Source organism: Mixophyes fleayi, chromosome 6 (assembly GCF_038048845.1).
Source record: "Mixophyes fleayi isolate aMixFle1 chromosome 6, aMixFle1.hap1, whole genome shotgun sequence".
NCBI classification, from domain to species: domain Eukaryota; kingdom Metazoa; phylum Chordata; class Amphibia; order Anura; family Limnodynastidae; genus Mixophyes; species Mixophyes fleayi.
The window spans coordinates 191964409-191977270 of record NC_134407.1 but is presented as its reverse complement, the minus strand read 5'-3'; the positions used below and the strand labels follow the sequence as shown (position 1 = coordinate 191977270).

The 12862-nt window shown below is 41.3% G+C and overlaps 1 protein-coding gene across 1 annotated transcript; it reads right to left on the bottom strand.

The window, feature by feature from the left end:
- Positions 1-455: 455 nt before the first annotated feature.
- On the bottom strand, positions 456-10449 carry MMP9 (matrix metallopeptidase 9). Its single transcript, XM_075177720.1, has 13 exons — positions 10257-10449; positions 9651-9883; positions 8794-8942; positions 8417-8545; positions 7790-7963; positions 6379-6552; positions 5989-6162; positions 5087-5242; positions 4198-4402; positions 3958-4091; positions 3166-3316; positions 2649-2752; positions 456-1019 (listed from the first exon to the last, which is right to left on the bottom strand). The coding sequence occupies exons 1-13, from the start codon at positions 10407-10409 to the stop codon at positions 910-912; spliced, it is 2046 nt and encodes a 681-aa protein (XP_075033821.1). The 5' UTR covers positions 10410-10449; the 3' UTR covers positions 456-909.
- Between the last annotated feature and the right edge of the window lie 2413 nt (positions 10450-12862).

Here is a 12862-nt window from a genome sequence, read left to right as displayed (position 1 = left end):
TCACTGCTACCTGTATGGTGCTATATTAACTGAATATTATTGGATAGGGAGCCCCAAATCAATTTTTATTAAAAGCACGCAGGTTTTTATACAAATACACCAGGTGAATTTTAAAAGCTCATACAGGGGTACCTGTGCTACATAAAACTTAATATATATAAATATATATATATATATATATATATATATATATAATTTAAAGGAGAAACCAAGAGATGGTTTGAAAGTGTTAACAAATCCAGCAGATGTCTTTATGAGATTATAAATGGGTTTTGGCAGTAGCGACTGTCGCCTTAAGTATTTTATATGAGTTTCAGTTGCCTGCACCTTGTACAGTAATAAATGTGGAAGTCGTACAGACTGGATCTAGCTCCTATAATTCCTTCTTCTTCCCAAAGAGAAGCGCCTTGTAAAATCGTTCTGTTCCGTATGTAACAAAAACACAACTACACAGGTTAAGAAGAAACAGTATTTATTAGAAAAGAAACCAATATATTATAGAAATCTCTGAAAGGTCACCTTGTCTCATTTCACTACTGCCACAACTCATCATCTGTCACACAGCTCTCGAAAAGCCTGCGCCAGGCAGGCTTGGAACACACGCAAGAACACACACACACACACACACACACACACACACACACACACACACACACACACACACAGTCCCCTTGGGGGGAGAAAACATGGAGTCCATGTTTACAATGCCTGAACATTTACAGTTCTCGTCTATAGTTAGAGCAGTAAGGGCACAGCTGACATGAACAAGGGGCAGGAATAAAGATTCACGTACACAAACACACAGACTCCCCTTCTACACTCTACCACTGCAAATCAGACCAGTTGTTCAACCTTTTCCCTATTGACCACCCCACTGTTCTCATTTCAGTTCACATCTCTGCTGCAGCCTTAATTCTCTGGGCAGCGCAGAAGGTCATATTTCACATATCCAACTTTTTCCACTTGCTTGCGCCATGTCATACGCCAGAAGAAGTGATCCTGACAGAAGTAGTATTTACCTGCGGGAGGAAAATGTGTGAGTTTGTGCATATGAAACATGAACATGACAAGGACAAGATATGGTTTAAGCCTATTTCTAACCCTGTGAAGACATATATTATAATAGAAGTTAGGACTGAATTCGAAACAGGTCTAAAATACGGTATCATTTTTAAATCATAAGTTAATATAAATGAGAGTGGCGCAGGATAAGGACCAAACGTTCTAGCACTGGAATCAGACTGACAGTGTCAGCCTCCAATTCTAGCTCTGTACCCAGGAACTAATTAATTTAATTTAAGATGATTACTATTATATCAGGCAAGCAATCACTGTCCTATTGAATGATATGTAATCTAATGTGAAAATGGGATTTCCGCATTGGGGATAGGACAGACTTCCTCCAAGTTACCCCCAGCAATCTCGGACCAAGGGAGAGCAAACACAGATTTTCCATTTAGGAGGGTATGGACTAGGTCACCCCTGCTGTGTTAAAAATAAATGAGTACTTATGTCACGACCAAAAGTCCCTTCCCAGCACCCTAAAATGCTGTCACTTATTCTTTGAGACACAAATGCCTTTTACACAAGTGTCACACAAGTCATGTGATCCCAAATTTAGAAAAAGGCGCCATCACACTTATTTTGGTCTGTCCTCTCCAGCCCGTGTACCACATTACTCCCAAACTAATGATTTGTGCACACGGAAGCTTTACATTTGCACTATAACTAAAAACAACAAAAAAAAGGTTCTAAAATTAAAATATATACATTTAACTCTGTGCCTTATAATTCCATCAGACCTTGCACAGAGAACACATATTTGCTACCTCTATAAAGGTATACTAAGGTGAAATAACTGGTCACATTTTGGAGTAAATTTCTGGGGGTCACTAATTATTTAACAGTAGTTTTTGGAACACTCAGGGTAAAGGGAATTTGTTTATTATTTCTGCCCATTATTCAATAACAAAAGAAAATTATTTATTACAATATGCTACCAAAAGAAAGACCTATCTGTCCTGGATAATAAACAATATAAAATTGGCTTTGGGTAGACTAAAAAGTAGGAAAGGTATTCCTAGTGGAACAGACGGATCTCCGAAATGTAAAGACTTTGCCTAGTAATGAAGAGGTGAAAACCCTTCAGCCAATAATTGGACAATGATCTGTAGAATATATTGATATTAGCCAACCCTGATATTGGGTTACAGTGTGTATGTATGGATAGGAATGGTAATGCAGATACCATACAATGACTACACAAACATAGATATTAGCTAACTCATACTTGCCAACTCTACAGGAATGTCCGGGAGACTCCCGAAATCCACAGACTCCCAGACTCCCAGGAGAGCAGACAAGTCTCCCGTATCCTGCAATTCCCTGGCCAAAATAACGCGATAACGCAATGCCGTGAATAGCGTCATTTTGGCCCTGCTCCCACCACAAACCATCATTTTGTGGCGGGGGCGGGGCCAAATGATGCGAATGACCGCTCCCCTCCCGCCCTCTAGTCACGCCCCTCTCCTGGACTGCACTGCCTGAAAGTAGGCAAGTATGAGCTAACTCAGGGAAGTGGCCCCAGTGTCGCCCCCCCCGACCGTATCCAATAATGCTTGCTGTTAAATTACTGTACACATCATTACCTTTGTACACAAAGACATCATGGGAATCACTAGGAACTCCAGCAAAGTCTTCATCTGTGTGCCGTGGGTATCCTCTATCCACGGTCTCTGCCTTCACATCAAGTCTGTTAGAGGGAAGCACAATCAACATTTGTACTAATGTTATCCGACGGAAAACTTTTATTATTTCATTATTTTTGCAATGTCAAGATCCCTCATCCTCTTCTCAAGTACAATTAAGAGGCCAACATTCCATATTTTAAAGATATCTGTCTATGAAAATGAATGATAATTACTGGCTCTGTCAGTCATATTGCTTCACATAAACATCATGAAAACATGGCCTGTTTCTTTTCTGGTTTTTTTTTTTGTTTTTTTTTTTGGATAGAGGGTTTAAAATCTCTGGTTGAGTGTAAGTTCGGCCAATACATTAGTATATTGTAGAAATGTATCCATGTTTATAATTAATCCTTTGCGCCTCTTATGCCAAAAGCCTTCTTGCTCTGTGATTACATAACAGTTTTCCTTGTTACTTTACCTCCAGTAATTTTCACCATTGAATAACAGGACCTTCCCATTATCCCGAGTAATAGCTCCTAAGATTTTATCCAGTGTCTTGTTGAAGCCTAACTTTTCAAGGCTACGTGGGCCCAGAACACTGCTCCCTGTGTACTGCCAGAATTTGCGTCCTGTAGAGAGAGAAACACTGATATAACTATATATCTCACTCCACCTCTTATAACAGTCCTGATTTATGTTCCAGCCATAGACCATATGTGTGGTATGTTGGCACAGTGGTTACGGCCTCACAACAGGGCACTATATGTGTGGAGTCACTATGTTCTTGCCATGTTTGTGTGACTCATCTTTCCTCCCACTGTCCAAAAGCTAATTATTTTGGTGATAGGTAGGTTAATGTTAGTGTGGATGAGAAATTAGACTGTAAGCTCCACTGTGACTGAGGCAGCTGTGAAGGATTATATACTCTCTGCAAAACTGCTGCATAATATTTTTAGCCTTAAAGGTCATCAATATACTCGTACATGAGTTAGCAGAGAATGCTGCCGCGGTGGCTCAGTGGTTAGCACTTCTGCCTCACAGCACTGGGGTCATGAGTTCAATTCCTGAATAAAACCCGTGTGTGTGTTTGGGAGTTAAGACTGTAAACTCCAATGGGGCAGGGACTGATGTGCGTGAGTTCTCTGTACATCGCTGCGGAATTAGTGGCGCTATATAAAAGCCGATGATGATTTATTCCACTATTCAGTTGTATGTATCTAAAGCTTGAAATTCCTGATGCTATGTTCATACAGATAGACCGATCTCCCACCTGAGAAGAAGAAGATTTTCTTGCTTTTGGGGTCTTGAAATGCCGTGTCAATGTTGGAAGGCAGAGCTGGCCATGTGTCTGAGATTCTGATAGGAGATTTAGGGGGGCCGTTGGCAGGTAATTTCCAGTACACCCTGAAACATAAATTGGCAAATGTCATCAGAACAATTACATATGGAAACTGTAGGAGGCCATACTCTGTTTTTCTTAAATGTCACACTATGTCCCTGTTCCTCTTACCCATCCTTAAAGAAATGAAGTTCTCCCTGTATTTCTGCAATAGCATCAAATATCTTTACTCTACAGGCGTTTTGAGCAGGGTCCACTGGGGATTCGGATGGGTCCACACTGGCGGCGGTGGTAGTGGTTCTAGTCGAAGGAGTCGTTTTAGGGCTTGGCTTTTTGGTGGGCTTGGGTGGAGTGGGCTTTGGACCAGCTTTAGCACCTAAAAATGTAAATAACAGTTAACTTTACAGATGCTCCTCTTGTACTAAGCGCAATATGTTTTGTAATTAATCACTATGACTTTCTCTGTTGCATTGCAATAGATCATAGGTATGTAGACGTTGACAGCCTAGAACACGCTGGCTCTTTTATTTGTGGTTTTTAATTATTAAAATTCCTTAAAGGGCCATTATCAAATGCAATTATCACTGTTTCATTTGAATCTCTAAAACAATTTACCAGTATCCTAATATTTGATTAATTGAATTAATTGTAAAATGACTGCATTCATTGAAATGCAAAACATACACATTTCCACATCTTTGCTAAACTGCAGCTCACAGTAATAAATCTGCTTTTTATTGTGTTTTGCTGTTAGCACATATGCATTCAGGGGTCTTCCAGTGATAACCCGAACTCCTTCACCTCTCTCACCACTTCAACAATGTGCCAATTCTGTGTCCCTTCGCAACCAATTCACATTACAGGTTGCCGAGCAACAGCACAGTTGACAGTGAAAATGGTTTATGTATGAGAAGTAAAGTAGATCTGGCTGTTTTAATTAGCATAAACCGCTTATTATGTCAAATAACTGTAAATCGGAACAAGCAATGGGTAAGCACAAATGATCTTTTCAGCTCAAAGGAATTCAGTGCATGCTGGGAATAAGCATTAATTCCCTTACCATATAAATACTGTATCCCGCTCACGTCATCGGGGTGAAGCTGGAAATCGCTAATATACTTGTACATGGGGTACATCAGAGCGTCTTGGACTGTGCTGTGTTCTAGGCCTAATGCATGACCAAATTCATGTGCTGCCACCAGGAATAGACTGTAACCTACGAGAAAACAATCATTGTGAGTTGGAGACATACATCAGAACACAGTGCCATACACGCAACTTATACAAACACAAATCAGTGCCTGAGGTGGTTTAAGGAATGACATTTCACCTCCCAACTTTGGAGAGCTCTCACGTTGGATCAGAATTTGCCATACAGTTAGCTACTATTATTGTTGCAGAGGTGCCCACTAGCTACACATGGGTAAAGAGAAGGAAGAAGTCTGATATATATACGATAACTCTTAATACATGCCACACCTTACAGCACTGATTCATGCTCTATGAAACGCATTAGCATGATAAGGAGTTATCATACTACCTCCTTTGGGCCTGTAGAACCAATATAGTATCATAGGAAGCATCTCTTAGATGATGTGATTGCTTTTCTCCTTAGATATGTGACTTATAGTTCAAGATGGCTCTAGGCAACACCAAAAGCCTGGTCACTATGAGACCCTACACTGGAATGACACAAGCCCTAAGTTGTCTAATACTTTCATTCACAGAGGCACATAGTCTCATACAGTCACGCTGATCATTAAAAAAGCATGCTGTGATATAACAAGGTATAGTACAAGCTGTGACATGCATACATACCTGAATACACGCTGCTGTAATGTTAATAAAAGGAAACAGAGCTACACAACTTTTTTTTTTTTACTTTCATACGGTTGGGACATGTTTGGATGACATGCCCAGGGTATAGTCTTAATAAAAGCACAAGAAGTGATGTGTGTTTACCTTGGTCCGCACAGAATCCCCATTTCCTGTCCTGGTCGTAGCTTGAGGTAGTGGCACACCACAGCTTCCTGTCATCTCGGCCATCACTTGTGCATTGCCGATATGTCTTGCCCAAGAACGTAAATGGGAAGACGCAAGGGTCTCCTTGGGAGTTTCCACCAACCACAGCAGTGTCTGCAAAATAATTGTGATGATCAGTAATGCATAGCTATAGATCCACCATATATGCACTTTTTTGGGGCTTGCATATATCCAAGACTGGATGCAGCCTTCGGCATTTGACTACATATGATTTTAATGTGTGTCCAATCTATTTTTGCTGCATGTAACCCAAATGCTTTAACTTCACCCCCATTATTTGAGGAGCCCTACTCTCTCCAAGTCACATACCTCTGTTGGGACAGAACCCATACTTCTTATCCGTGTCGTAATTAGCTGTGGTGCCACACCAGCGATATCCATCTGAACGTCCTTCAGTGGTACATGAAGAATAGGACTCGCCGTCAAAAATAAAAGGGAACACACAGGGCTGACCATCGCTGTTCCCATCGAAGGTGTACAGCACTGCGGAAAGAGGAACACAACCAATATGATGTATTTATAATTAATATGACACCACCAATAATATGCACATGATGTAATTTCCATTTATGAGGTTTATTTAGTATAGGCAAACATGTGCTAAAATAATAGCAACCAATCAGCAATAGCTTTTATGTGTAAACTGCAAGTTAGACAGTGAAAGGAAGTGTCCAATTGGTTGCTAGAGAATAGTTAAGTGCAGGAAGCACTAATAGGGCAGGTGCTATAGTCATCCAGACAGTACTCCTGCTAAACACTGTGTCTAAACACTGAAAACCCTACAGTCAGAGGAGGATGACTCTATACTTCTAGTGAGCACCAAGCTTTCATTTTACAGAGTATTTTGGGATGCATTAGTTCCCAGCTCTTGATCTTATCATTGCCTTCAGACAGGAAGGAGTGGTTGACCTGTGCCAACCCCCACAGCGTGATTGATGCCTGCACGGGATTATGGCACGATGGGACAGGTAATCCAATACACTGAGTGAGAGCTGAATGATGAAAGCAGTTTGAAATATATGCCCAGCCGCATCAACCTTCAAAAATGACAAGTGGCACCAACCCAGCCACTCATGGCATATAACACAATATTATATATATATATATATATATATATATATATATATATATATATATATATATAATGTCTCATTCAGCGGGCTTTCAAAATTACGGCAATTAATGAATACTTTTCAAATTTCTTGACGCAAAATTCTGCTTTGTATTTACCTGGTTAGTAAATATAATAATGCTTAAAAATTACAATATTTGTCTGCTAAAGTGCATACAACCCATATGCAAAGGACTATAGTAGTTGACATAAGGGATGAGAAAGGCATTGTTTTAGTTACTGCCACAGGTAAGTACACCACGGCTTTATCTAATTCATAAATGGTAAATAAATCTGAAGTGTAACATTAAAGATAATTTTGTTACATTATAGGTAAAAGTTTACACATCTTGAGAGGAAGAGAGATGAACGACATTATATATATATAATTGCTTTGCAACTGAGTTCAAGCACTGCTGAATTCTGCTGTGAATAGTAAAGAAGTAACTTCACCGATCATCACAGCTTGTCCTCAACTGTCTTCAGTTCTGATAAACTTCTCATTTTTTGACTTATATATTGATAAATGCAGTAAAAGTTATTTTCTGTAGGGAGCCTTGTATTGTAGATTTATTGGTTCTACGATGGGTATAATTATATAATACTCACACTCGCTGGGACAGAAGCCATATTTTTTGTCCTGATCAAAGTTGGGGGTTGTGCTGCACCAAAGGTGCCCATCAGATCGCCCAGAACTTGTACAAGAGGAGTAAGACTGTCCCTCAAAAATAAACGGGAAATGGCACACGGCTCCTTCTGCATTACCAAACCGAGTCGACACCACTAGGAGAGCAAGAATGAGACATTATTGCGCGGTCTACAAAGATGACAGTTCGTCACAGAGAAATATAAGCATTTTAACCCAACGTTGACGTTCACTTTACAGTGCACATTGGCACAAGTAATATACTCTTATACAACAATGATTCTGCTACTTTGTGAAATGGTCCAACTGAGGTATGTTGTAAAGCAAAGTGGTTGTTTCCGACAATTCTTTCCCAACTGTTCTAGATACGCATCTCAGAAAGTTCCAAACAAACTTAAAATTTTGCACATTTTAGGTATCAATAGACATAATTCATTTTAATACACCATTAACATACACTATATCACATCTAGAATATGTAAAGGGTTGGTACTGGAGGCTTTTTTCTTTTTTGGGTATTTTTTCAACTTCAATTTTATTATGTTCTTATTGAGTTTATTTATTGTGTTCTTACAGATCTTAGTCCTTACCCACTCCAGTTCCAAGAGTCCAGAACTCATCCTCATCAAAGTGAGCATCTCCTTGTACACCATCACCAGGGGGGTAGGCGTGGGCCAATAGACCATCCTTCCCATCAAATGGGTACGGATCTCCATGGTCTGCATAAGAAACGTAGTGCATAAATTCATGTCTATATCCAATGTGAATATTCTATCCTAAACACATCAGTCTAACAATTATTACTGCAACCTGCGTCCCTCCAGCCAGCCAAGGCCACCTTCTAATAACATATATTGCAGTGTCCAATTATACTTCAAGTTGCGTATTAAAACAATTATTTATTTAATAGTACTCTTTTAAACTGAATCATCACATGGCTCTTTAAATGAGGATGGCATTCACTCACTGTCAGCGCCAAACAGGATTTCAATGTCAGAGACCCCACTGTAGATCCTCGTAAAGGTGAGAGGTGCGACTTCACTCCAGACATTGAAGGCGCGAGCGAAGGCATCATCTGTCACGGCGGCGTCAAGATCAGGGGAGTAGTTCAGGATCCTGCATGTCAGACAAGGCATTGAAATCATAAGCAGACAGTATATTGCTGTGTACATATGAGTATAGCACTTGAACAGTATGTTAGGAATTTCACATGCTCCTTCTGTCAACACTGCCCTTCGCCAACATTGCTTTATTGGCAATATTATATAAGGGTGATTAAAAAACAATTACAATAAATATTTTTAAAATGCACACACACCTAGAAATGTTTACAAATGGCACAGCCCCGCAGAGGAGCCAGCACAAGGACCTCCAGACATTGCCAGATATGGTCACACAGCAGCCGTTCTTGTTATATATTAATCAGCACGTACCACTTCTCAGTTCTAGAGGGGAATTACAGGTCTCTGGATCTCCCTATGTCACACTTTAATGATAGCCTAAGATAACATAGTCCCCATAGTTCCACCTATAGGCATACTTGCCCACTCTCCCGAAATGTACAGGAGACTCCCGAATTTTCCGGGAGAGCAAGTCATTCTCCTGCATCCTAATGAAATGGGCAGGATGGGAGACTCCATGATGCCATTCGCAGTGAATCGCGTCATTTTGGCTCCGTACTGTGGCAAAAATTATGCTTTTCGCGAATGATGCGATTCGCCAAACCCAACCTCCCCCCCCCCACACAGGATCTCGCATAGGGTAAGAGTAAAAGGTTGGTAAGTATGTATATAGGTGACCCAAACACAACTTAAGGCTACTTACCGATATGTAATATCGTTGTGATCCCACTTTAAGTCACCCTCGAATGTCTGGAAATTGCCAATATCTGGCACCCCACAACGGGGGCTGTTGATGGCTTTCATTGTCTCTGCATCCAGATCCCCTGTTTCCTTAAGTCCCAACTTCCGCTGCATCCTAGTGAGAGACTTTTGCAGGGAGACATGCCTATCTTGTCCATGTTCCAGGGCCATGTATCCATAGCGTACCAGGTATTTCTGTGAGGGCAGAAAGGATTTCTTACACAGGGATATGACATTTGTAAAGTTCAGGAAACCTGCTGCTATGGTATACAGTGGGTTATAGAGACCAACGGACAGACAGAATCTCCTGGGCATGAAACACAGACAGCACTGGTGAGGTTTGCTAAAGTATAAACTTTTAAATGTTCTGGGCACAGAGAAATGAAGGGTCAAAATTCATACCTAGGAGGCAGATGTGATCAGGGAGTGAATGTAAATATCTATGCCCATGTACAGTATGTGGCACATGCTATCAGGAAAAATCAGCTCTGGTCACATAAGGTGAGAATTGGTCAGTTAAGCACAAACATAATAACAGAGATTCGTTTTGACACTGTGGAAATCTCACCTCAGCTTCCTCCAGGTTACTTAAGTTGCTTCGCATTTCTCCTGGGAATATAATAGACACAGGTGTCTTTTGGGGTGCTGGAGCACAGTGACTCCAGACGCACAGGGTGCCCAGTACGACAAGGGCTGCCAGCATTTTCCTAGTGACATCCATCTCTCTTCCCCTCCTTGTCTCCTATCTGCATGTCTACTGTTAATCTCCATTATATATATACCTTACAGGCTGAATCACCCAACCTCAGACCACAGGATTGTAACACATGAAGTGAGGGGAGGGGGGGGTGACAACCTCGCACGCTTGTACAAGGAGGGGGGGGGGAGTGGGGCTGTGTCTGTGTGTGTCACACAGATTAAAAATAAAAACAGACATTTCATCATTGTTGTGTCAAGAGAATAAAGTCATATCCTGCCGTGAAGCAGAACGTACATACAAAATAGACACACACACAAAAAAAAAGTGCAGTTTACATACACACAGCATGCTGTTATATATAACCTATATGTTTTGTTTTTTGAAGGACCAGGAAAAATTATTGAAATTGTAAATGAATATGAGGTGAAAGTCTAAAAACACCTCGGGTACAATGTGGATAAATGGCACAAGGCAATTTGCCATAGACTACATTGTTTATTGTGTTAAATAGTTTGTTCCAACATGTGAATTTACTATACAGAGTGGACTCTCGATACTTTTTGGAATGTGCCTGGGGCGTTATGGCGTAACTCTCCTCATCGCGCCCCCACCCCCTGTTACACACTGAAGCCATGGCTCCCCCTCTGCATCCACCGGGCATGGAGACATGGGGGTCAATGAGGGGGTCTGTCTCCTTTATTTATATTGGACCCCAAAATGTCTGCTGGTAGCCCTGAAAACATGAACTATTGTGTTTTACTGAACACTTTTTTGTGATACATTGGTCTAGTAGGGAATAACTTTATTTTTCTTAGTTTACCAAGTTAAATTTATAAGAACAGATACAGCTTTCTCCTGATGGCACATTGGAATAAATGTATTGTTATTTTTTGCTCATGTCAATTATTCATTATTTATAACCTTTAACCCGTATAACGCCTACATATTACGAAAGACTTTGCAGCAAATATCTAATCAGTAACATCAGTCCTTGCCATGGTGGAGCTGATTCCCTATCCCAAACAAACACACTAGGATTATTTTCCTGAGAAGTTAAATAACCTACCAGTATGTTTTGTAGTGTGGGAGGAAACTGGCGCACCTGGTGGCAACCTATGCGAGTACAGGGAGAATATACACACTCACACAGATAGGGCTCTGGTCGGATTCAGAACCATCACTGTGATTGCAGCAACAGTAACCACCTGGACATAACATTCTATGGGCAGTGCGGTGGCTTAGTGGTTAGCACTTCTGCCTCACAGCCCCGGGGCATGAGTTCAATTCCCAACCATGCCCTTATCTGTGAGAAGTTTGTATGTTCTCCCCGTGTTTGCGTGGGTTTTCTCCAGGCGCTCCAGTTTCCTCCCACACTCCAAAAACATACTGGTAGGTTAATTGGCTGCTATCAAAATTGACCCTACTGTCTGTGTGTTAGGGAATTTAGACTGTAAGCTCCAATGGGCCAGGGACTGATATGAATGAGTTCTCTGTACAGTGCTGCGGAATTAGTGGCCCTATATAAATAACTGATGATGATGTGTTAACACTAAATGCCTGACTCATGTTCGGACGTATATATTTGGGTAGTGTATCTTGCATGAAATAGCTGTGCGCAGGTTCAGAAACGGACCTTATGCCAATGGCCGCAATTGCATGCAATGCATGTCTAAACGCAAATGACACCTATTACTGCCTACAACTAGAAAGGTGGAACAGGGGCGGTAAAGGATGGACTAATGTAGGCCATGTACAGTAAGGACGTTCTGATGCAGAAGTAGCTGCTTCAAGTCCTGTGCTTCTCCTAAGAGCGATTGGTTTCACCACATCATTTGCAGCCACTACAAGGCAGGTGTAAATGCCGACTGATAGTGATGACTGACACGGCATAGTCCATGTGCTATCTAGTGACATACATATGTGTGTCACTAAATAGCACAGAACATGTGTACGGAGGTAACACAGACTATAAAAATGCATCGTATGTACAATACGCATTAAAAGACCTATATAATGTTAAAAAATATATTTTTTTTTTAATTCATATTTATTTTAATGTTTATTCTGTTAAGAGTTGTTAATTTATTTTATAAGATGTGTCCTGTTGTGACCTTATATTGCACATATGCCAGTGGCGGATCCAGGGGGAAAGGCATTGCCCCCCCCCCCCCCCACCTTCAGCAGCAGAAAGCTAGGTCCCAACCGCCGATCAAAACGGGAGGGGGCGTGGCTAATCAAGAGCGGAAGGCGGGGCTAAATGCGGGCCAGCCAATCAGAGAGGTCCCAGCCGCCCATCAAAATGGGAGGGGCAGGGGCCAGTTGCGAGCGGAAGGCGGGGGTTAACGCGGGCCAGCCAATCAGAGTAAAGGAGGGGCGTGATTATGCAAAATCGCCCCCCCTAAACATAAAGTCTAGGTCCGCCCCTGATATATGCTTATGCATCTATTGCAGTGTGTTCTGTTTGTCTTTGTAAC